Genomic DNA, 25,272 nt, shown 5'->3' on the forward strand with positions numbered 1-25,272 from the left:
TAACGATGTTGGAAAGTGGCAGAAAGGGCGCCGAAATCGTTACTTAAAGTCGTCCGTCCAGTCTCCGGCGCCGAAGGGAATGTCCAATCGGTTTATCTCATGATTCAACAGGACCCACATAAGGTACATAGGGGGCAAAAAGGAGGCGCATTTTCGGCGCCGCATTGTATAGAAAAGGGGAAACCCACAGAAACAGAAAGGTTACTGGCGGACGGTTGACCCACATCGGCGCCGAAGCAAAGCTCTGGACTACTTGCATGCAGATTAGGTAGAAATCCGAGTACTACTGGATACTAGTAGAGCTTTTGCGCCAAATGACATGCTATAATGTGATAAAAACTTGGATTTATTAATATCTAGTATACATATAAGGACCGCCGAGACGCCGTAACAGGTTTTTGATGGTATCTGCTTACCAGTGAGCTTTCTCTTAACCAGGCCTCCATCACTTTCATTAATACTTTCATTACTTCAAGTTTCCACTTTCATTACCTCCCACTTTCCTTACTTTTCCCCCAATAATTTTCAAGCCCTCATTAATTTCATGATCGCTTTGCGAATCTCAGTCTCCAATGTCGTCTCAATCCGAAAGCATCAGCGCCGAGGCCAGGACAACGGCATCTGCGCAGGATCAACTTGAACGAGGATGGTCGGGTATCACAAAAGCACTCGATGACGAAGACTCTACGAACATCTCAGACAGAGACAAGGCGCAGATCACGAGCCTGGCTAGGCGGCTAACAGATGCCTCAATCAAAACAGCGGCGCAAGGAGTACTGTCCAACCCCTTCAAGGACTCGAACGACCCTGGACTTGACCCGTTTTCCAAGGAATTCAATCCTAGGAAATGGGCGGAGACAGTCCTAGGTCTGAATGCTCAGAACTCCGGGCGTTATCTACCTCGAAAGGCAGGGTTTTCTTTCCTTGATCTCAGTGTTCACGGATTTGGTAGCCCTATCAGCTATCAAAAGAACTTCCTCAACGTTTTCTTACAATTCAAGGATCTCGTTTCTGGTCTCATCAATCGCAGGGATCAAAAGATTCAAATTTTGCAGAACCACAATGGTCTACTCCGAAGTGGTGAGATGCTCCTTGTCTTGGGGCGTCCAGGCAGGTAAGACTTGAAGGCTAAATTAAGATTTCGATATGAGAAGGCCTCTGACTTTTGAATTGTTCCAGTGGAGTGTCAACATTCCTCAAGACCATCGCGGGTCAAACAAAAGGACTTCACTTGGACCAAAGCTCGAATTTCAACTACCAAGGTTTGCACGTTGCCTCCTCGGACACACTCAACGCTTACATCTCTCCAAGGCATTCCTCCAAAAAAGATTCGGGGAGAATTTCGTGGAGATGTTATTTACCAGGCTGAGACTGACACCCATTTCCCACATCTGACCGTTGGCCAGACACTTCTGTATGCAGCCTTGGCAAAGACTCCTGAGAACCGACTCCCCGGTGTCTCTCGTGATGAATATGCTCGACACATCCGCGATGTTACGATGGCCGTCTTTGGGCTCACACACACAATGGACACGAAAGTTGGCAATGAGTTTGTCCGTGGTGTCAGTGGTGGTGAGCGCAAAAGAGTCAGCATCGCTGAGGTTTGCTTGGCACAAAGTCCAATCCAATGCTGGGATAATAGCACACGGGGATTGGACAGTGCCACTGCGCTGAAGTTTGTCCAGACTCTACGTCTGTCAGTGGATATCACAAGCGTCGCAACAGTTGTAGCCTTATACCAAGCTTCCCAACAAGCTTATGAGGTATGGCCTAACCCAACTTGCTCTATCACTATAGTGAATGTGCGCTAACTTCACTTGGGCAGGCTTTTGATAAGGTTGCTGTGCTATACGAGGGTCGACAAATATACTATGGGCCTGTCGAGCTAGCCAAAGATTACTTTGTGGATCTTGGCTACCACTGCCCAGACCGGCAGACGACCCCCGACTTCCTGACTTCCCTCACAAATCCGGTTGAACGAGTGGTGAGATCTGGATTTGACACAAAAGTGCCCCGGTCTCCGGAGGAATTTGCGAAAGAGTGGAAAGCGAGTGCACTTCATAAGGAATTGATGCAGGATATTGCAGAATTTGAAAGCAAATACCCAGTGGGGCGCTCTGCAATTGACAGTTTTAAGGAGTCTCGGCAAGCTGAGAAGGCTTCTTGGATGTAAGTCCTTCTTCCGGTTATTGGGTATCAAGAAACTGACCTCTTCAGGACATCAAACTCGCCATATACGGTTTCGGTCCCATTGCAAGTCCTTCTCTGTGTCCACAGGGGATTCAGCCGCATTCAAGGCGACCTGACTTTCTTTGTCATCACGGTTGGGGGAAATTTTGTGATTTCATTGCTTCTTGGCAGCGTCTTCTACAAGCTCCAGGATACAAGCGCCAGCTTCAATGACCGTTGCATTGTTTTGTTTTTTGCGCTTCTGTTCAATGCTCTCAACAGTTCTTTGGAGGTAAGTCAGACCCAGTTCTGAAGTAAGAATTGGGAAGCACACCTGACATCTTGGAAGATTTTGTCTCTGTATGCCCAACGCCCAATCGTTGAAAAGCACGCGACCTATGCTTTCTACCATCCATTGTCTGAGGCTATGGCATCTATGATCTGTGACCTTCCCTCAAAAACGCTATCTACAGTCGCATTCAATATTCCACTATACTACATGGCCAATTTGCGGAACGAACCGGGTCATGTCTTGATATACCTGTTATTTGCATTTTCCTCAACCCTCGTCATGTCAATGATATTTCGAACCATCGGCCAAACGACTCGAACAATTGCGGAGGCCTTGACTCCTGCGGCATTAATGGTCATTGCCATGGTCCTGTACACAGGCTTCATTCTACCCATCCGGAACATGCAAGGTTGGTTGCGATGGATCAATTATCTCAACCCTCTTGCGTATTCCTACGAGGCGCTGATTGCGAACGAATTCCATGGCCGCAACTTCGAATGTGCCAGTTTTGTACCAGCTGGACCTGTTTATCAAAACGTAAGTAGTGCGAAGCGCACGTGTTCAGTGGTTGGTGCTTCGGCTGGGTCATCTGTGGTCAGCGGAGACCGCTATATTGCCATGAGCTATGGGTATTATTACTCACATGTGTGGAGGTGCGTTTTTTACTACTGTGAATTACTTGCTTCCTTTCTGACATGACCTATACAGGAACTTCGGCATCCTTATTGCTTTCCTAATATTCTTCCTGACTATTTATCTATTGTCAGCCGAGTACATCAGCTCTGACGTTGGTAAAGGTGAGGTTCTTATTTTCCAGCGCAGTCATCTTTCAGTCGTGAAAGAGAAGACAGTGATGGATGAGGAATCCGGATCTCCAACTTCAAGCGAGAAATCCAGGCAAGACGAAGTCAACGAACCAGCAGCGAGTGGTATCACAGCCCAGAAGAACGTTTTCCACTGGCGGGATCTTTGCTACGATATCACTATCAAAGGTCGAACGAGAAGAATCACCGACCATGTCAACGGCTGGGTCAAGCCAGGGAAGCTAACGGCTCTGATGGTAAATATCACCGTCTTATTTGAATAACATCCCAATAGAAGAGGATGCTAATACGCTGCAGGGCGCGTCGGGAGCAGGCAAAACCACACTACTAGATGTGCTAGCTAATCGAGTGACCATGGGGGTTGTTACGGGTGGCGTCTTCAACAATGGTCTTCCTCGAGATGCCTCTTTCCAGCGCCGAATTGGCTATGTTCAGCAGCAAGACCTTCATTTGGAAACTGCCACTGTCAGAGAGGCATTGGAATTTAGTGCTTTCTTGAGACAGCCTGCACATGTTAGTAGGGCTGACAAATTGCAAAGTGTCGAGGAAATTTTAGATCTTCTTGAAATGAAGAGTTACGCTGACGCTGTTGTTGGCGTTCCTGGCGAAGGTTTGAATGTTGAGCAGAGGAAGCGATTGACAATCGGCGTGGAGCTAGCAGCGAAGCCTGATCTTTTGTTCTTCCTTGACGAACCGACATCCGGGCTAGATAGTCAGACAGCATGGTCAATTTTGCTTCTCCTGCGGAAGCTCACAGACCATGGCCAGGCCATTCTCTGCACTATCCATCAGCCCTCGGCCATGCTCTTTCAACAATTTGATCGCCTCCTGCTTTTAGCAGCTGGTGGCCGCACAGTTTATTTTGGCGATATTGGTGCGAACTCAAAGACCATGACGGAGTACTTCGAGCGCCATGGAGCAGATCATTGCGAAGAAAGTGATAATCCAGCAGAATGGATGCTGCGCGTGATTGGCGCCGCTCCAGGAAGTACGACAAAGATTGACTGGCCAGCCACTTGGCTCAGTAGTCAGGAATATGCCAATGTCAACGAGGAGCTTATCTCCTTAGAGCAAAAGCCGAATTCGGAGACAATTTCCCATGCCGAACCCTCCCTCCAGTTTGCCAGTCCATTCCATGTTCAGCTGTGGGTTTGCACAATGCGGATTTTCGAGCAGTATTGGAGAACGCCTTCTTACCTTTTTTCGAAATTGATCATGTGCTTTGTCACAGTGAGTTGAAAGGATGCATTTTGATTAAAATTTGGGATGCTAATTTGTCTTGCTTTGCCCCAGGCGTTATTTATTGGACTTTCCTTTCTACAGACAAAGATCACCGAGCTCGGACTACAGCACCAAATGTTCGCAATCTTCATGCTACTCGTCATATTCCCGTTCCTAGCATATCAGCAGATGCCGAACTACATCCTCCAGCGCGACCTTTATGAAGTCCGCGAGCGTCCATCAAAGGCGTATTCTTGGATGGCTTTCATAATGGCCCAGATCATCGTCGAGATACCGTGGAACTCGCTGGCTGCGTTGATTACCTTTCTTCCCTTTTATTACCTGATCGGCATGAATCACAATGCTGCGCCAACTCATCAAACCACAGAGAGAGGCGGTTTGATGTTCTTGCTTATATGGGGCTTCTTGATGCACTGCGGTACATTTACGACAATGGTAGTTGCAAGTGCGTCCACAGCTGAGATCGGCGCAATCCTGGCACTGCTTCTGTTTGTGTTTTCCCTGATATTTTGTGGAGTCATGGCAACCCCAGCGAGCCTACCTGGTTTCTGGATCTTCATGTACCGCACATCTCCCCTGACCTACATCATTAGCGGCATGATGTCCACGGGACTAGCCAATATCGATGTGCAATGTTCAGACATAGAAACCATTTTGGTCCAGCCGCCCAGCGGGGAGACCTGTGGGAGCTATCTCGCGGCATACTCGAAGATGACTGGAGGTGCGGTATATAATCCTGATGCCACTTCTGATTGTCAATTCTGCGCCATCACCAGCTCCAATGTGTTTTTGCAATCGGTTGTGTCATCCTACGACGAGCGCTGGAGGAACTTTGGCTTGATTTGGGCTTATGTGGCTTTTAACGTCATTGCGACATTGATTCTATACTGGTATGTACGGGTCCGTGGTAGCCCGGGCTTGTCGCATGTGGGAGTTTGGGCTCAAAAGATTCCGAAATACCTTGCGCGGAAGGAAACACAGTGAGGGAGTACGATGTACCGATTACAATGGGTGCTCATAGCTTGAAGGGGGGTAGGGGGCGTCCGGAATGAGGTGGCTCCAGGGAAAGGGCATAATGGAGGATTCAGTGGCCTACCTACTATGATATGAGGCTGGCGAGATCAAGAATTAAGTGGGACCATGCCCAGATAGAAATGATTTCCTGGGTGTTCATACAAAGGGCCAAGTGGGTTAGAATGGAACTATAGTATAGAACGTCATGTATTATCTCTTAAAATAACAACTCGGATAACATCTTCTCAACACAACAAGTCACTCTCGACATCTGGTAACTATCGGTATCACTTTATCAAGTTCTCGCTCGTCCTCGCTCGTCCGCCGATCCCGAGTTTGCCCTAATCGGAAAGGATTTCGGAGATCGGCCATCTCTCCGAACTCTCCTCGTCATGAACTACCCCAGCGCGCTTCCCAGACAACACTAATTGGTTATAAGGGCCGGAACTGGCTCATTTAATTGACTGATCAATCCCCTTAAATTTTCTCAGACCAATAACCGCCCTCATCACACGGCGGACACCTCGCAGTTCTGAGTCGGAGATACTCCAGGTGGACCCCAAACGACGCAACTCCTGCATCAATTGCCGATCACCAACGTTGAAAAAGGGCCCAAAAGGGATTTTCATGGGGTCTTGATGGTCGCAATTCCAATATTCTCCATCTCCTTCCACCATGGATTCATCGGGCTTATTTCCCGCAAAAGGGTCTAAACAGGACCAAGGTGTCCAGGTCAATCTTGTTGCAGTGCCCGACGGCGCCTCCACGCCAGGAACTGCCTCTCCACCGAGCGAGCCAGAGTCAAAATTCGACCTAGTCACCTGGAATGGCCCTAACGACCCCGAAAACCCGCAGAATTGGCCACCGCATAAGAAACTGCTTCGATCCTTCGCACCATTAGCCGTCATATTCTCCATCTCATTCTGCTCGAGTATCTTCGGGTCTGCCACCAGCGTCACAGCTCAGCAATATGGCGTATCGGAGGAAGTAATGAGTCTAGGCGTTGCACTTTTCATGGCTGGATATGCAGTCGGTCCACTTATATTCGCACCTATGGCGGAGGTAGTAGGTAACTTGCCCGTCATGGTGGTTGCTTTAGCCGGGTGTGGGATCTTCCAGATCCCACTTGCATTAGCCCGCAACGTCACCACGATCCTAGTATCTCGATTTCTGGCAGGAATGCTAGGGAGTGGCGGTCTCGCCGTTGGATCGGGATTATTGGCCGATATCTTCGGCCCGATCACGCGGGGCATTGCTGTCGGGACATCCGCTTCAATCATGAACCTGGGTTCAACCATCAGTCCAATTGTCGGAGCATACATCGTCGACAGATACAACTGGCGCTGGACCGCATGGACATCTTTGATCCTCTGCGGGGTGGTCGGACTCCTTTGCATCGCACTATTGCGAGAATCCTCGCACAATCGCCTCCTCATGCGTCGGGCAGCCCACCTGCGCCGCGAAACAGGTAATCCGAACTACCGAGCGCGAGCGGAAATGGCCTCCCTAAACCCGCAAGTACTGCTTCGAAAATACTGCACGAAGCCCATTCGCATGTTCTGCCAAGAGCCCATTCTCATCGTGATGACAACTTATCTGACCCTAGTCTACGGCACGCTGTACCTCTCGTACCAGCTATTCCCACGGGCATTTCGAATACGTGGTTGGAGCGTGCCTACTGCCACTCTCCCATTTGCCGCTGTTGGCTTGGGCGTGTTGTCTGCTTTGGGGGTTTTCTCTCTCTTCACAATGACCTGGTACAAGAGGCAATGGGTACGTGCACAAAAGGCAGCGGTAGACGACGTCCCAGCCCGCGTGCCTCCTGAAGATAGACTACCGCCGATGATATTGGGTGCAGTATTGCTTCCGCCGAGTCTGCTTTGGTTTGGCTGGAGTGGGGATACGCATTGGGTTGCGCAGGTGATTGCCTGCTTCTTCATCGGACTGTCTCTACAGCTCATTTTTATCACGGGTATCGCGTATATTGTTGATGTTTACCTGTTGAACACGGTGTCGGCTATTAGTATTCATGTGATGGTACGAAGCCTTGTGTCTGCGTCCTTTCCATTATTTGAAGGCCCGATGTATGAGACACTGCACATCAACTGGTCGGCTACACTGCTGGCTTGTCTATCCGCATGCATCATGGCATCGCCGATCATTTTTAGAATCCATGGAGCTCGGATCCGGAGCTGGAGTCGGTTTTCAGTGGGCGGGATTTAGATGGGTTAGGTAGCTAGAGATAGACTTAGTATAGACTATAAACTGAATAGATCCACAGATAGACCCTAGAAAGACTTAGAAGAGGGGCCTCGGGGGTACGAATGGAGGTAAATAGAACCCAACCACGAACGTTTATTGAATCTTATATGAACCCATGTGAAAAGAGCTAGGGGTATCTCGAATGCATTCGCAGGAAAATAGGGAACAGGTTGAATGCCAGGACCAAGATCTGTTTCGCTGGAATGGAAAAAGTAAAAAGGAAAAGGAAAGCGCCAGGGAATGAAGCTAGTGGGATATCAATGAAGAAATAAAAAGATAAAAAAGGGTAGAAGATAAAAATGCCAAAACTCCGAGCCATGCTTCTGTCGTTGGCATCGTCAAGTCTAATGTGAGACAAAAAAGAACGACAATATCCGCCAGTAGTAAAGAAAAGGTGAAAAGGGAGATATGAAAGTGTTGAGGGGTATCCTAACCAAACTCGCGCATTTCTCGCAAAGCAACGGCTCGGCGGGAAACAACGTCTTCCCGGCGTACCATGTTGCGAAGAGCTTCGCTAGCTTGAATTAGACCATCAATGCTGATGGCATGGTTGGTCATTTGGTGGTTGATGTACGTATAAAGAGCGGCTGGCGTGGAGCAGGTTGTTAACAGTTGCGGCTCGTTAAGCTTCAACAGTGCCAAAGCAACCTGGAAAAGGAACGTGCTTCCACCTCCACCACCAGACGTAGGATCTTCCGAGGTTGGTGTGGCTTTATCGCCTTCTTTGATGCTGGAGGCAGCGGATGCATTTGCCGTGACACCATTTTGTGCTGTGCTGGTAACGTTGAGGCAGAGAACCACATCCCAAACACGGTAGAGTGCCTCTGCAGAGAGACAGTCGGTGAAGAGAGACAAAAACCACTGGAAAGTAAGGGCCTCCAACTCGATGCCTAATTCCTCCAAGTGCACAGACAGTTTAGGCAGTAGTTCAGTGATGTATTGTCGGAGGACAGCCTGATCCGCGCGTGATGCCATAAGACCGTGATCATAGTAATGCTGAGGAAGAATAATTTCAATCATAGAGGTGAGAATCCAGAAGGCATCTTCGGCAGTGGGCATGATGAGAAGAAGTGATGCGGCAATGAGATTCATGCCTTGGCAATAGCCCACTTCCGAGTTGCGGCGAGAATATGCCAGAAGAACCTCTTTCAGCTTGGCAACACCTGGCCCCTTGCGGAAGAATACATTGTCCGTCAGAGTACGACGAATATCCATTTCAATTTGAGCAATGACTGAAGGATCCGGCTCGGTGCCACCGACTCCTCGCACAAGGTCTTCGTAATATCCTGGGATCCGCATCCCCGAGGCACCACTGCATTCAGACCAGACCTTGGCCCGAAGAGCAACTGGAATACCGCCAAGGACAAGCGCTCGGAACTCTCGCCACTTGGCGCGGCCAACCTTTCCTTTGTTCCCAAGGCCGGAAATCCCAATGACCTCGCCATCTGCAAGAATTGCTTCCGGGGTGTCCACCGCAGTAACAGATTTATCAGAGGACGAGGCGGCGGCGGCGGCTGCTTCGCCTTCTTTGCGGCGCTCTGCTCGTACTTTGCGAAGAAACTCATTCCACCTCACTGTTCGATCACGCTGCAGCGTATCGTGAAGATCGGTGAGCTGTTCAAGTAGAAGTTTGACAGGTTCGGTCTCAGAGGCATTGATTCGAATAGCAGGTTGCTCCTCCGAGGATATCCCCGCAAACTCCGGGCGATCTGCCGTGATTGCCGACGTGCTGGCGGAAGGTTGGCCTGAATTGAGCGACAACGTTCCATCTTTATCCACCGATACGGACGAGCTATGGGAGCGACTCTGCTCTGCAGTAGTCAAGGAGACTATAGGAGCAGTGGAAGGCGTGTGGGATAAGAGCTCTGTCGGACGAGATGGCATTCTGAGATAGTCTTGCCAGCGGCGAAGTCCAGCATTCCCACTCTCGGGATCAACAGGAGAGTCGGGGGGAGAGCTGGGGGTTTCTGGAGTGGCTGAGGGAAGATTTTGATTTTCATCCTCGACATCCGAGTCACTGCGGAGGTTGCCAAGGGTTTCTGTGATACTCAGCCGGTGTTTACTAGTCTTGCTAGCATTTGCTTCCCTTTGACGCTTTTTCCGACGTTGATCATAAATGAACCCAAATCGATCTGTCAGGAATTCGCTAGACTGGGAATTATTATAGATAGGGGAGAGGGTCGGTGGGCGAGACTCCATAGGCAAGATGGCATCCATCTCGACGGGGCCAAGATTAGTCGAGCTTCGGTCCGAGTTCTCAGCCGCCGCTGTAACTTGCGAGATGTTGGATATCGGGGTTCTTCGTGCAGCCGGGTTAATTCTGACCGTGCCCGTGTTGCTACTAGCTGATCGTCCTCCGGAGCCAGGCATGTTGGTGTTGCTATTGATTCGTTTCAATGCCGCCATTGCGCTCATCGAGTTTTTGGGTTCGGTGTTTTTGTCCTGGCTATTGGAGATCTTGCGACTGCTTTCCGAGTCACTAGAATCCTTTTGCCCTTGAGCATTCCCGGCAAATAGTTTGACAGTCCAGGAGCCAAGGGAGCGAGATGACTTGCGCGAATGAACACTGGCGTCGTCCCCATTGGTAGATCCACTTGCCATGCGTCTTCCCAAGGTATCACTTGCAATAGAACCAGGTTTTCCATTAGGGGGATGGAACAGCTGCTCATCGAGAGCTTTACGCCGGACAGAAGGATTACTTGGGGCTCGGGGGCGCTGAGGATCCTCTTCTTCGACTTCTTGCATGTCACTCATGATACTGCTTGCACGGCTGGTCTTGCGACTGGGATTCGTTGATCCAAAGATATACTCTTGCCAGCCACGAAGGGAGCCTTGTCGTTTGCGATTGCCTTCGGCATCACGCAGCTCATCGGTTCGTTGAGGTCGAATAGTCGCCTGAAGATCAGAGTTGTGCTCAGAAGTATCACCATCGTTCGATCCAACAGCGTCCGTCATGGCCTGAGACATGAGACCATCCAGGCCGGAGCTCTGAGAGGCCTGACCAAGGCTGTGGGTACTGTCTCCATCAGAAGTGCGGTCTTCAGGGTTATTCTCCATTTGGTGCAACCGGCGTTCAATATCTTGATTAGACACCGACACTTCTCGAAGCATTTTCTTCAGTTCCCGCTCCCGCGCATCGGCCCGTTGCCGCAGTGCGGAGATCTCGGCATCCCGCTGGGCCAAATCACGAGCAAACTGCCTGACGATCTTGACAGGACCGGTAGTAGATATCATACGTTCGATATGCCCATCGTCCGCGAGGTGCAGGGCACCTGGAATATCACGAGCCGGAAGCGAATCATCGAATAAGGCGGCGCGGCCGGAGGCATGGGATACCCCAGTGGTCAGTCGGGCCAGGGTAGCTTTGCGTCCGCGACCGGTCTCATTAGGGCCATTTCCAGTATCTCCCGTCAGCAACGTAGTTGTCAGGCCTCGTGTCAAGTTGGGGTTGTTGTCGGGTGGAGAACTCGGTGGCAGAGAAGGGAACGAAGTCAGATCGGTGCGTGAGTTTGAACCCGAATGGCGCTTCTGGACCTTCGATCGTAATGTCCTAGCCTTTGCACTGCGGTTGGAAGCTGACGACGCCTGGGATGAGGACCTCCGTTGTGGGTGAGGGTCGGGCTGCTCCGCCATGACTCAACGACTGGTGAAGGGCGTAGATGTCGAATGGGGTGGTTGCGGACTTCATGAATGCTGGACAGAGAGTTGGACGAAAAAAGGGAATAGAAGGTCTTGCAGAGGAAACAAGGTGCAATAGTAAGAGAATGCTGTAAGGGCTGTCTGTCAGTTATCGGTCTCTCCACCTTTCGTGTTATGTGCCCTTTCGTGGTTGTGTTGGTCGATCCTAGCCGATTTGGAGTGGATCTTTGTGGGAATGAAGGGAGATCGACGCACTTTGCAGTTGGTGCAGAAGGGAAAATCGATATCGCAAAATACCTCGACAGGTTCAACTGCAGAAAGGCAGGAATATCCAAATTGCGAAACTTTGCAGGCTCATCGACAACTCCGACAGCTTGGAGGGCCCAAAACAAGCACTGGGCACATGACGACACCTGTTTGATCACGTGAGGATACACCATGTGTCAGGTGACCGGAGCTGTTGTCTAGTCATGTGACTTGTGCCGAGGCACTCCGCATAACCGCGGAGTGGGGAAGGTGCGATGCGGGCGAGCTCTTCCCTCTTCGTGTTGAGTATTTAGTATTGAGTGACTGCAGAAGAGGAGGTCGACAATTACCCTTCGGACTTCTTTACCTTTTCTCTCCAAACCCCAACACCATCTATATTCACCATGTCTTCTTCTTCCGCCGCCAAACAGCGCCTCCAAGCTCTTAGCAAGCAGCTTGTTGAAGGCATCCCCGACGAGGGGACTTTCGAGGATATCTCCAAAATCCGGCACATTGCTCAGGACTCTGCAGGCCCGTAAGTATCACAGTCTCGAGTACAGTCTGATATACTCCATACATACTGCACAACCCCTGGAAAGAAAGAAGCAAAAAAGAAAAAGCAAAGTCGAATCATTCAGATCACTAGAATTGGCAGTGATTAACACCTCCCTCGCCGCAGTCGAACAAAAGATAAGGTCGTCATTGTTACTGGTACGTCAAATCTCAACTCGTACAAAGATCCATCACGCTAATACATGCACCACCATCACTCACAGGTGCCAACTCTCCCAATGGTATTGGTCGTGCCAGCGCACACCAATTCGCCAATAATGGCGCGAAGGCGGTCTATCTCTGCGATTTCAGCGACTCCCATCTCGCAACTCATAAGCGGGAGATGGAGTCTCTCTACCCCGGTGTAGATGTGCATGTTCGTCAATTTGACGCCGGGGACGAGAAAGCCGTGTCCGGCGTCATCGACGAGGCGATCTCCAAGTACGGCCGCTTAGATATTTTCTTCGCCAATGCTGGAATCGTAGGACAACCGAAGATGTTCACTGAGATTGATGGAGATGGTTTCATGAACACTATGAAAACGAACGCTCTTGGGTAAGGGTTCATCTTGAGGAAGCTTCCCTCCTACTTTAGGACTGGAGCTAACATTTTGCAGAGTCTTCCTGGCGGCTAAGCACGCTGCCCCTGCTATGAAGGTCACTTCTGAATCCAAGCCATACCCCAGCGGCTCAATCATCTGCACAGCCTCGGTAGCCGGACTTCGGTCCAACGCCGGCTCAACCGACTACTCCGCCTCCAAGGCGGCAGTGGTTTCTATTGCCCAGACCTGCTCGTACCAGTTGGCCGGGACCGGTATTCGTATCAATGCAATCTGTCCCGGTCTGATCGAGACCGGCATGACACAGTCTGTCTTTGATCACGCTAAGAAGCGCGGCACCACTCGCAAGATTGGGCAGTTGAACCCTATGCAGCGTGGTGCCATCCCGGACGAGGTCGCGCGGGTGGCATTGTTCCTGGGTAGTGATGAGAGCAGCTATGTCAATGGCCAGGCGTGGGCTGTGTGCGGTGGATTGAGTGCTGGACACCCTGTCGTCCCTGGAAAGTTGGCATGATTTCTCACCTAGTCTTCCATGTACATAGTTATGAAGTATCTAAGTGAAATGACATGTAGAGTCGAGGAGCTCTACTACTTATACTTTCCTTGCTTGCTAAAGGCAACCGGATTGAAGCAAATATGGTGATTAGAGATCCATTTTTAAATACAACAGAATGGAATGATCCATGACAATCGAGAGTCCAGTTCAACGATTGCGGACAAAAGGAAATAAGGAGAATGCGTGGCAAACTAGGGACACAGTAGGAAACCGCAATAAAGAATTGCAGATGGGTGCAGAGTGGGATGCGCTCCCTCGAGCCAAGTCAAGGCTGGAAGGGCGCAAGATAGGCGGATAGCAAAAAGCCGTTCCATACCAGAAGGTACGACGAAGACAAAATAGTGACAGATTCCTTGGGGGGCAGTAGCACAAGAAAAAAAAATAAAGGGAAAAGTGGGAGCTGCAAGACCCCGTAGGAAACATAATAGCCCTGAAGAACAATTGACAAGAAGGATGGATGGAATGGTTGCGGGCGGATGGATATAAGGGAGTATCAAAAGCGACACGACGAAATGAAGAGAGAGAGAAAAAAAAAAAAAAAGGCACCAGGCTACGCCGGACAACCAGAACATGTGCACGCGTGAGGTATTCACGGCACGAGTCAGCAAGAAGGATAAAATCACGCCAAAAGTAGAATCAGAAAGGCAGGAAACAAACAAGGGTCGTCTCAGTCAAGCGTTGCACATCATCTATAGCTGATGGAGGCAAAAAAATATGTCAAAAGAATTCAAAGAATCTAGGAGATCACACGGGCAGTCTGGGGCCGCATGAGATCTTCACTAGCCTGCTTGGACAGAGTGCCGGTCTCGGTTTGCTGGTCGTCCATGCTCTCGGTCTCATGGGCGTGCTCATCGTCATCCTCCACGATGCGAGTGGGGATCTCACCCGGTCCATATTGTTGGCTGGATCGCTCGGGGAAAGTCGAGCTGCTGACCATGGACATGGAAGTGCTGGAGCGGTTGTGAACCAGGTCGGGGGTGGGAGGGATGCTGGAGTGGCGGTTGTCCGGGTGAAGCGAGTTGTCAATGTCGCTCACTTCGCTGGTGGCGCGGGTGGTCCGGCCGTCCTCATACTCTGAGCCCAGACGGGGGGAACCGTTCTGGTGGATCTTGGACGAGGAAGCCTCGGCAGACTCCTCATCTTCGGCATCCTGGGCCAGGTGGAGGCCCTCGACGGCGGCGGCGCACTGTTCACTAATGCTACGGATAATGTCCGCAATAGCGTCCGTCTTATCACGCAGGTAACGGTCTGCAACGTCGGTGACGCTCAGACGAGCAAGGGTTTTGTGGTCCTTGCCGAGGTTCAGCAAGTGCTGCTCGAGCTCGGGGTTCATTTGATTTACCGATGCTTTATTTGAGACCTTGTTCTCCTTGTTTGACTCCTTCACAGACTCTGCACTAGCACGCTCTTCGGTGCGCTCCTCAGGAGCGTCTTCGTAACCCTGCTCGACCATCTCAGTAATCTCGGAGCTGCTACCAATGGAGCGAACAATGTGCTCCATGTGGTGGCTCTTGCCGTTGATGAGGCTGCGCAGGTGCAGGACCACACGCTGGGCGTCTTCACGCTCGCGGGAGAGGGTGGAGTTAGTGTGGGTGAGAGCAGAGATCTCCTTTTGGTTGCGCTTGCGCTCACGCTCGAGCTCCTCAGCAATCTCTTGCTGGAGGACGAGTGCCTCGAGGGCATCGTCACGCTGCTTCTCAGTGCCAGACAGACGGAGAGTGAGACGAGCGACATCATCCTTCTGCTGATCAATGAGACCAGTGAGACGGCGGTTCTCGCGCTTGTGGTTCTCGATCTTAACCTTAAGCTCGGAAGTCTCCTTGGTGAGCTGCTCGGCGAAGGCCTGGAACTTGAGAAACTGCTGCTTCCAGGTCTCGAGTTCCTCGACCAGGAAGTTGTTGCGCTTGGTAACCTTGCTGAGCTCAGTGTCCATTCTGCCCTTGAGGTTGATGAAGTCCTGCCAGGCCTCCATCGCGTCACGAGAGTACTGGTTGCGCTCACGGACAATCTCGTTGAGGTGGCGCATCGAGACCTTGGTCATGAGAGGCTTCTTGACGGATCCGCCGAAGATGGCCTTCATGCCGGTGTTACGGCCCAGCTTCTCGCAAACATGGTCCATAACACTCATAACGGCATCCTGGTTCCACCAGTTGGGCTCCTGGACACTTTCAACCTCACCGCGCATGACGATGATTTGACCAGCAGGGATCAGCTTGCCGCCAGCGTAAGCCGAACGCAGGTGAGTGGGGACACCCGACGGGGAAACATCTCCGTTCAGGGCCTGTGTCAGTCGGTTAATGAACTTGGTGCGCTGGCCCTGGTTGAGAACATTGGGCGGGCTGGAAGTCAGAACGAAGTTACGGTCGAGATCGACGACGAGAGCATCAGAGGGTGCGTTGAAAAGAGTGCGGCACTCGGCAGTGATACCCAGAATGTAAGGACCGGGCTCCTGGACGAGCTCCTTCACGTGGCGGGCGTGCACCACGGGAACGTACAGACCGCTCCACTCATAGACGCGAACGCAGTAGCGAATGGTCTCGGCGGCGGCAGTCAACATGGCCGCGTAGTGAGAGACGAAGATGACACGGCGAGTAGGCGACACGGCGGCCTCAATTACACCGACAATGTTGGGAATTGACAGGCAGTTGAAAAGGGGCCACATGGCGAAGTTCTGGAAGCCGGTCGGGGATGAGGGGAATTGGTAGCAGAGAGCGTAATCCTTCATGTCGATACGGACCAGATCATTCAGACGGGGAGCCGGGAAGCTCAGAATGCGAGAAACCTCCTCGGCGTGGAAGAGGTTGGTGGCCTTGTTCCAGTGAATCCACATACCACGGAGGTAATCACCTAACAGGTCGTACAGGGGGTAGCGAGAAAGGAAACTCAAGCAGTAGGGAATCCAGTAGGTCTCATCGGGGTTGTCGTAGAAGTCCGGCTCCGTCTTCTTGCGAAGTTCGCGAATTGTCTCGGCGCGCTTCTCATCGGCACGGGACCAGACGCGCAGCGCGATACCGTACAGAGTGTGAGAAGAGTCCTGCTGGAGGACGAAAGCGTGGTGGGCACAGTGAGGCTGGCTCTTGCCTGTGCATATCTCGACATCGTGGGGGAAACATGCCTAACATTCCAGTCAGTTAACCTTAAATCCATCTCTAATACCTCCTCGAACCTCGGTGATTGTTTGCTCACCCTCATCGCCGAGTGCAGGGCTCGAGCAATCTCGTTATCCTGCTCCAATCGGGGGCTGCTGCCCAGAATCTCTGGCAGCCAGAATTGACCGACAGCGCCCTTCATGTGGCCAATCTTACCCTGGGCCGGGGCAGGAGCCTTGACCCATTGGGAGGGTTCACGGCCAACACCGCATACCATGTAGGCATGGGTGAGAGTTTTTGGGGTCCGCTGAGCGGGTTTGATGTTGAGAGTTGAAGGAATGGGTTGGGTGATGCGAGAGTGCAACGACGACGTGCGACTGGGGACGACCAGCGAATTTTCCCCCTCGCCGCGAGTCGCCGGGCGATCCCTGGTAGCCGGGCGGACAAAGGACGAGTGATCTCTCAGAGAATGTCCCATGATGGCGGATTGTGTATGGTGCTTGTGTTATATAAGTTGTGTATATTGGTCGAAGTAGTCGACAGAGCTAGAGCTAAAGCTGGAGCTGAAGCTGAAGCCTCGGAGGTAGGCGGGTCAAGAATGAGAGATATACCGTATACAGATAGGTGTATAGGGAGAGACGCCGCGTAATACTCCAATTGAACGATTTAGTGTGCACCCGAGGCCATGGAAACCAGAGGTTAACCACGATTTGGGGGGGGAAATAGTAGGTTGGGAGAGACGGTTGAAGGAGAGAGAGAGAAAGAGGAGAGAAGGAAAGAGGAGTAAAGTTCGAGTACGGAGTAATTCACCTAAGCAAAGAGCGAGCGAATATCAGGGGGGGTGGAGGAGAATAGGAGAAAGTTGGCGGGTCACTCTACCAAAGGGGGTTCGTCGGAGGGGAACGCACCAGTCGAATCTCTTCAATCTTTCTTAGTGACTCCACTTGGCTCCGGTTAATTTAAGATCCTTTGGGTTTTATTTGTATTATAATTATGATAATAGCTGCATAGCAATTGTGATTTCACCCTCAGGGGCAGGCTTCTTGTATACTCGGCTGTATATTCGTAGTGTATATTCGTAATGTACTCCGTATACTCGTAGTGTAGTGAATCTGATACTCGTAGACTCAGTAGACTCACCGCCGTTCCCCCACAACCACAACCACTCTGACCACTCTTACCACTCCCTCCCGCGACAGGTCAGATTGTTCCCAACAGAGTTCTAGACACATCGTGCAGTTTCAACTGTTTGAAAACCGCTCCTCGCCACTGATCGTCCAACCGTCGAGGCCTCGTTCTTGAGTGGGCAAGCCGTGGTACCACCCTGCATCCGCTCTGCCGATGGGCATGCTTATGCTCATGCCCATGCCCATGCCATACAACCTCTCGCTCTCGTGTCTCGCCTGCGTGCAGCGAGGAGGCCGGCAGCCAGCAGCAAAATACAACACAATGCACAATGCTCAATGCTCAATGCTCAATGCTCAATGCTCAATGCTTATTGTGAAGCCCCTAGCCCTACCCATTCCCACCCACCCACCCAGAAGAGAGAAATCAAATCAAATCAAGAATCAATAGTCGCATCCCAATCTTGCGCCAATCTTTGGGTCGGCCCTGCTCCTGCTCTGCAAAATACGATATTCAATCCTCAAACGCGGCCGAGGCCCAACTGGCCCAATTCGCCCGATCGAAGTATCTGCAGAGCCGATCGAGATCCATTCGATGATTTGGAAGCGAACCTGTCAGCGCCCCCAGCCGTCCACGGTTCCAGGCAGTTCCTTGGTTCCTGGGGCCGAAGCTTCTCCCATGGCTCTGCCTCTCTGTTTCTCTTCCCGTGTCGAGCCTCAGCTGCGCCATGACTGGTGCTTACCCCTGGCCCCAAACATCCGGACCCACATGTCCGAGGTTTTACCTTCGACCTGCTTCGATCGTTGGTTACGGTGGTCTGTGCCGGGCCCTGCCCCCCCTGGGATGGGATGCATTGCAAAATGACTTACCGGGCGCGTCTTGCATTTTTAGTGCGTCTCGACCTGCTCAATGCCGGGGGGGCACGGGGAAAGGGTTCGGGGGTCTCATCCTGCCTTCCCTTCTCCATGTTCCATGTTTCATCTTTCGCGTTGCTTCAAAACGGCAACACCGAAAGCTCCGAGAAGAGCCCCGCGCGCCTCTGTTATCTTCCGTAGCTTTCTTACTCGTTTTCGTAGCTTTCTTTCTGTTCTGCTTCCACTCTGCTGCCCGTCACCTCCCGCGGACTCCACCAGTGTCAAAATCTACCGGACCAACTCAGGAAGTTCGCAACGGAGATCCCACTTCCATCCATCGGCCCAATCCCCTCATTCGTGGTGCTAGCTAACCTTGTCTCATTTTTGCCTTCTGTCATTCGCGTGTGACGTGCGAGAAGGAAAAATCCTGACACGCGAAAAATCCCTCCCAGCTAATATCGAGTGGCCTTCGTACACAGCTTGGGTTACCCACCACCGAACCCATACCGATCTTGGATCCAGACCCAGACCCAGGATGTACTAATCCCAGATGCTCCAACAGGGATCGGGGCTGGAGCACGATGATCGCACCAGTTCGTTCCGCAGGGGCCACCCCGGTAGCGTACCGCGCTTCTCGACGGTGCTAGGGTGATGCAGTTCCCGCCTCCTCTCTTAGCTGCAGGACAGAGGGAACGCATTGATACATCGGTAGAAATCCGGTCATCCATGCACCGTACCGGAACGCACCTAGCAGATGGAGGTAGGATCCGTAAAATCTCCCCCAGTCTTCCTTACTCTGGAGCTATGCTCGTTCTGGCCGTCAATGCTGCCGATCACCAACCCCATTTACGGTCCAGTGTTTCGCCTGTGTGGACGCTGACCCACTGCCCAGCTTCCTCCGTCCCTCGACTAACCTCCACTTTCTGTGTACCTGCAGCAGTGTAACCGGTACGTCGGATACTGGTGTTTCTCCGCGCTGGTCAATGTACCGGTGACTCGTGGCTATGTACTCTGCTGCGAGTCCCCACTGCAGCGCGAGATAGATCAAGGTCGTAGCAGAGCTGATTCTGTAGAGTGCATCATTTCGTTTGCCACCTGAGGTACCAGGTGGTTTAGACATGTTGAAGCTTAGATGAATCAAATTCGGAGGATTGCCCAGGTGGATAACATGTCAAGGAATTAATCCGAGGCTGTACATATTGCATTCAAAGGGATTTTTGCCTAGCCCAGTCGGACGTGTTCCGATTCCAATTGCGCCCACTGGCAGTCTCTCAAAGTATATATTCAACCTTGGAATTTTGGCAGATCCCTGCCCTGGTGCAAGGCTGCTGGCGAGTTCCAAGGTTATTTCTACCCGTGGACCTATTAGTAGCAGTACTAGTAGTACCTTAGCTACTACATTTGTACTAGTTGATGTGGGAGAACAACTAGAATCCAACTCGAAACCTCCAAGTTCAGGTTGGCAGGCTACTACTAGTACGAAGTACCACTGGCATGGCCTAAGCTACCTAGGTAGAGGTACTTCTAGTAGTAGCAATGAAATTTGAAGGTCCGAGGTCTACAGGTTCAAGTTCCAAGTTTCCCGAGGTCATTCAGATTTTCATCCTTGGAATATACTACTGGGTAGAAGTACTAGTAGCCCTGGAGTAGTATACCAAGTTATCTTGGAACCCTGAAATGCCAGGTGCACAATATTTTGAACGATTGGGTATTGTACTTAGTAGTAATCTCATGTCCTACTAATCAAATATTCATACAAATATCGCACCAGCTCCCGCTCATCTAAAGACATAAATCATTCCCGCCCGGTCCACACTCACGATCATCCCATACGGCTGTCGCAACACAGCCACATCCTGAATGATATCGAGATGACTCTTGAGAAGCATTTGCTGCTGCAAACTAATCACCGTACTGCGTGGGGGTCGCGGACCAGCCCCCTTCTTGCCAGCTGCACTCGCCCCGCTACCACTAGAAGTGGAAGGGATTTGCTCCGTCGTCACCACGAGGTTGGGGATAGGCTGAGACACCTCATATCGAGGCCTACTGCTAGCCCCATTTCCTTCGGACACATTGTCCAGGCCGCTGACAATCATTGAGTGCTCGATACGTGCCAGATCCCAGAAGCGGATCTTTCGGTCACACCCCGCGGAGACGATGAATCCACACTTACTGGACCCCTTGTCGTTTTCGGGGACGTTTAGACCAGACGTGAAGATCCATGTGCCCAGTCGATCTCCAGGGGGATTGTTCGATGGAACTGTAGGGTCTTTCCCACTCTCCGGGCCTACTGGGCCGGGCTGACTCGTCGCGAAGCGACTGAGCATACCTTCCGGTCGGTCTTCGTCGACAGGCCATGGTTCAACGCCTTTGAGATTGAACCGGCGCGGGCGAGCGCTGGTACCCCGAGAGCTACGCTGACCAGTCCCGTTCGAGTTGCTTTCATTGGTGTTGAGCGGAGTCGACTGGAAGACTTCACGACAACAGAACTTTTCGATATCCCAGGTAGTGATTTCGTTGCCGTGGCTGCCGCTGCTGGATACACAGACCCAGCGTCCGCGAGGTCTCGTTGGGTGAAGTTGGATCCGCTGAATGGATCCCCAGCCTGGTAGTCCCCAGGCCTTCAGGCGGACGCGGAATCGAAGGTCCCACAAATCTAGAATCCCATGAGTTGTGCCCACTAGAAGCCAGGTGTGCCGCCTGTCGCAACAGAAAGTCGTAGGTGTTCCGTGATGGACGGGGTTTCTCAGAGTGAATATCGGTAGCATGGTTTTCATGTCGATTGCCAAGATCCGACAAGTGTTCGTCGCAACAAGCAGAGTTGATTGTCCTTCATCCCGGAAATGTTCTATCCAAACTGCATACTCGGGTATTCCATTGTCGGCCAATGGAAGTTGGTATTCGCGGACTAGCTGGAGTTTTCCATATCGAGCAGATTCATGGACCTTTTGGTAGTCCACCTTGACAGCGTGAATGCTACCATCAGTTGCAGCACTGATAAATGTGTAGGTATTCTCAACAAACGTCAGGGCTTTAACACGAGACCCCGGAGCATGACGGTATGTTTGACGCGATCTTGGCGTCAGGTTCCTCTCCAGCCGAGTGGTGTCCCAAATTTTGACTGTGCTGTCGTCGGACGCAGTGACAAAGAAGGAGTGGTCAGGGGGGATGGCGATGCGGTTGACTGGTCCACTATGTTCGCCAAAAGTTGCTACAAGGTTTCCTTCGGGTCGCCAGATGCTCCCGGGGTCTTGCGTGCCGGGCTTACGAATTGGTAGTCGAGGGTCCAACTCTTTGACATACGGCCCCAGATCAAACAGATCAGTTGGATAATTCTCGGCAAACACATTGTCCAGTAGTTGCAAGACGGCCGGGTCATCGCCCGTATAAGAATGATTGGCACGATATTGCCGTGACGGGGTCGGTGTTCTTTTTTGCTCATAAGCTTGTGCGAGAGCTGATTGTTGTTGCGGGGTATCTGCTCTCTGAATTGGAGCATCGACTTTTCCAAATGCGTTTGCTGAACTTGTACTGGTTTCGGCAAACGCCTTGGAGGTCTCATGGCGACCAAGAAGATTGATGGCACTGGACTTTTTCTGAACTCGGTCTGAGACACCTCGCAATAAAAGAGTGTCTGTATGAGTAGGAGTTGTCGAAGTGCTCTCCTGGCCAGAGCTGAGTCGGCGATCGGCGACATTTCGATCAACGTCTGAGCTTGGCGGGGACAGTGGACGAGACCCGGGACCTGCAGCAGGAGAGGATGCCAAGGGCGATGATGCTGATGACTCTGTACCGGCTTGATCCGAGCGTCTAGGGTGCGGGCGCTGTACTTCCCTATGAAGATTGCTCCTGGCCCGAATGTGCTTGCGATGAGCGCTAGGGGATCGCTCAATTGTCGTTGAAGCATCAAGTAAAGCGTCGGCGATGGTTCGCGGTTTCCTGTCCTCTGGAGTAGGAGTTTCGCTTCTGTCCACGGAGACATTTCTCGGCTTTTCATTGAGATGCTTGTCAAAGAAGACTGTTTGAGGGGCGACATCATTTTGAGACAAACTGATGATGTCGCCTATTGACGGAGGATCGGCCTCGGCTTCTCTGCTTTGTCGCAGGGATACTCTCCAAATATAATCCTTGAGTGCAATGAGTTTAAGCTCATCCTCCGAGCCCATCCCAAGGTTTCGTAGCCGGGACAGCCATTGTTCATCTTCGTCGTTCTTACTTTGTGAGCTCAAGCTAAACGTAGAACTTCGTCCTATGCGAGGGCTATGCCCATCCGACAGACCAAATGGGCTGGCTGACTTCCAAAAGACCCCTCTATCAGTTTTGGAAGCCCAATGAAAAGCAACCTCGTAGATATTTCTTGAGATCGGACGCTTGAGAGCACCAAAAAACTCTGCCTCAGAGAATTCGATGACCTTCACCTTGAGGAAAGGGCGAACGAGAGGTGTCAAAATGGAATGAATATCCGCAATGGTGAAATGCTTGGCAGACTTGACGATCAGTTGCACAGCAGCCTCGCGGATCCAGACACTAGGATGAACTAGGAACCCGACAGTAACGTGGAGAAGTTCCCATGTCGTCGTTTTCTGAAACAATCCCAATTCAGCCATGGCTGCAAGTGACCGGATTACCTTCTCCACGACAAATTCTTCTGGCTCAGTCATAGACTGTACCATAAGAGGTAAAATGTATTGCTCTAAGCTGATAGTCCCCACATATGCGGCGACACCAACAACCGTCTCAAAGAAAGCGCATTTCAAAATCCAGTCTCGGTCATTCAAGTAAGTATTCAGATGGCTCAGGATAACCTCATTCGATTTCAAGTTCCCGAAAAACACGCAGAGACTGGACACGGACCCTAGGAATGCCCGGCGAACGGAAGGATCTGCGTCCGTCAGTAGTGCTTTCGTATGAAACTCAAAATATTCTAAAAGATCATTGCGAGCGACATCATAGAGATTATGGAACGTCGCGTCCTCGGTCCACCGAGGTTCGAAGCCAACGGGAATGAGCGCGGTAAGACGAGTATCCGAGCGCAATGCTTGGATGATATCCAAGAGTTTCAACGAAGAATGCGCCAAGGACGCAATGCAAGAGGCATATGCGGAGCGAACAACCGGACTCGGGTTGTGTTTGGAAGTTACAACTAGAGGTTGCAACCTTGGGAAAATATACTCGGAAAACAGGTAGGCATTCACGGGAGAGACTTCGTGGACCATATCCAGAAGCTGTGTCAGGGTTCGAATCGCTGCAATCTTCACTGAATCGGTCTTGTCATTGAGAAGAAGCATGATATAGGGAAGGACACGATCGAGCTTGGCCTCATCCGATAACCTTTCTGCAAAGGCTAGAAGTATATCACAGGCCTTGACCCGAGCAGAAGCCTTGGCCGTCGTCCGCAAATTGGAGACAACAAGGGTCAAAAATATCAAAACACCTTCATCTGATTGCGATTGCGATTGCGGATTGGACGTCGTGGTATCACCATTCGGGAGATCGAGCCTGACTGGGAGTACATCTCCTGTCAACCGACATATGCTCTTATTGGAAACATCTTGGGGAACCTGGGCCGCGGGACCAAGAAAATAGGATATTTTGTCAAAGTCAAGACAAACTCTCTCTATCCGGTCGTCAGTTTCCCCCCGATTGGTCGATTCTGCATCCACCTTGTTTCTTCCCGATGAAGGGTCGGTCATGAGAGACATGTATTGGTGAAGGAAGCTGTAAAAGTATTCGGGAAAGGCCTTATTCTTCCAGAAGTTTAGGTACTCGTCGGCGGAATATCGAGACTCTGGATCCAGTTGAATCATATGTAGAATGAGTTCTCGAATATCCGGGTCTTCAATCTTCACCAGCTGACTCAGCTCTGGGCTGTATTCACCCTTGCGGTATTTGTACATTTGGCTTAGAGTGAAGATGGGCGACTCAAGGAAAAGCTCTGCAATCACGCAGCCGGCACTGAATATGTCCATTGCCCAGTTCACGTTGCGGCTGCCTTCCTCTTCTCCGGCCTCAAGAAACCTTTCAGGAGCCAGATAGCAAGTTCGTCGACCTGATATGTCAAAGAAGAACGAAAAGTCGGCAGGATTATCTTCGGGAAGAAAGGTTGGCTTGAACGAGGAAGAAAAATCAGAAAGGTAGAGCCAATTCCATGAAGTGACCAAGATGTTCTCAGTTTTGATATCACCGTGGAACACATCCAAGGAATGGCAATCACGCAAGGCGCACAACAGTTGAAATGCGATCCATTTCTTTTCGACGTCTTCGAGAAATGGTCGGGTGCTGTAGACCTGTAAGCATGGGTCTTTTCGAGATGGTGGTAAACGAGATTAGCCGTACCTCATACGATCATAGAGAGAGCTGTGGATGTATTGGCGCACCAGATAGCCACCATTACCAGTTTCTAGGATTCGCTCGTAGCTCAATGCGTTTGGCACATCAGTCAAGAGCTTGCGTTCCCCTATGGATGATGCTGATTAGTTCCGATCGAAAGACTTCCAAAGACACCATGACGCACGAGCGATAGCTTTCACATATTTCTCCAGCTCCATTGTCGGATATGGCTTCATGATGACCTTGACGAATACAAGGCCATTTTGCTGCCTGGCGCGGATGCTCTTCATAAATCGGCCACCGCCCATGGACCTCTCATACACCAGGTCCGAAAGTTCGGGAACATCGATCCCTGCCGATCCCGCGGACAGGGTTGTGATGGAGTAGCCTTGACCCATGATGTATGGACCGCATCTCCCTAGGCTGGAGAGAATGGAAGTGGCAGCTGGGTGGTTGTTGATAACGTCGGTCTATCTGGGCGGTGGGGCCACGTGATGTCATGTTTGGGTTGGGCGGTCA

The 25,272-nt window shown here is 51.2% G+C and overlaps 6 protein-coding genes across 6 annotated transcripts; 3 read left to right on the top strand and 3 right to left on the bottom strand.

Moving 5' to 3' along the window:
• Positions 1–572: 572 nt before the first annotated feature.
• N7481_005046 (CDR ABC transporter) lies at positions 573–5,511 on the top strand (the record flags this gene model as incomplete). Its single annotated transcript, XM_057264265.1, has 9 exons — positions 573–1,114; positions 1,180–1,262; positions 1,312–1,763; positions 1,826–2,169; positions 2,218–2,461; positions 2,519–3,114; positions 3,170–3,521; positions 3,583–4,515; positions 4,579–5,511. The coding sequence occupies 9 exons, from the start codon at positions 573–575 to the stop codon at positions 5,509–5,511; spliced, it is 4,479 nt and encodes a 1,492-aa protein (XP_057121985.1).
• A 705-nt stretch (positions 5,512–6,216) lies between these two features.
• Positions 6,217–7,764, top strand: N7481_005047 (uncharacterized protein; the record flags this gene model as incomplete). The annotated part of the gene is made up of 1 exon (XM_057264266.1): positions 6,217–7,764. One exon carries the CDS (start codon positions 6,217–6,219, stop codon positions 7,762–7,764), a length of 1,548 nt encoding a protein of 515 aa, XP_057121986.1.
• Positions 7,765–8,232: 468 nt separating this feature from the next.
• Positions 8,233–11,436, bottom strand: N7481_005048 (TBC domain-containing protein; the record flags this gene model as incomplete). The annotated part of the gene is made up of 1 exon (XM_057264267.1): positions 8,233–11,436. The coding sequence occupies one exon, from the start codon at positions 11,434–11,436 to the stop codon at positions 8,233–8,235; it is 3,204 nt and encodes a 1,067-aa protein (XP_057121987.1).
• A 656-nt stretch (positions 11,437–12,092) lies between these two features.
• Positions 12,093–13,313, top strand: N7481_005049 (SDR family NAD(P)-dependent oxidoreductase; the record flags this gene model as incomplete). Its single annotated transcript, XM_057264268.1, has 4 exons — positions 12,093–12,223; positions 12,368–12,399; positions 12,465–12,795; positions 12,857–13,313. The coding sequence occupies 4 exons, from the start codon at positions 12,093–12,095 to the stop codon at positions 13,311–13,313; spliced, it is 951 nt and encodes a 316-aa protein (XP_057121988.1).
• Positions 13,314–14,091: 778 nt separating this feature from the next.
• On the bottom strand, positions 14,092–16,922 carry N7481_005050 (DENN (AEX-3) domain protein; the record flags this gene model as incomplete). The annotated part of the gene is made up of 2 exons (XM_057264269.1): positions 14,092–16,470; positions 16,542–16,922. The coding sequence occupies 2 exons, from the start codon at positions 16,920–16,922 to the stop codon at positions 14,092–14,094; spliced, it is 2,760 nt and encodes a 919-aa protein (XP_057121989.1).
• A 3,279-nt stretch (positions 16,923–20,201) lies between these two features.
• On the bottom strand, positions 20,202–25,151 carry N7481_005051 (ubiquitin-binding serine/threonine protein kinase VPS15; the record flags this gene model as incomplete). The annotated part of the gene is made up of 3 exons (XM_057264270.1): positions 20,202–24,702; positions 24,760–24,880; positions 24,938–25,151. 3 exons carry the CDS (start codon positions 25,149–25,151, stop codon positions 20,202–20,204), a joined length of 4,836 nt encoding a protein of 1,611 aa, XP_057121990.1.
• Between the last annotated feature and the right edge of the window lie 121 nt (positions 25,152–25,272).

The sequence above is a fragment of the Penicillium waksmanii genome (assembly GCF_028829765.1).
Source record: "Penicillium waksmanii strain IBT 27052 chromosome Unknown utg000005l:1.0-5232799.0:1.0-5237142.0, whole genome shotgun sequence".
NCBI lineage: Eukaryota > Fungi > Ascomycota > Eurotiomycetes > Eurotiales > Aspergillaceae > Penicillium > Penicillium waksmanii.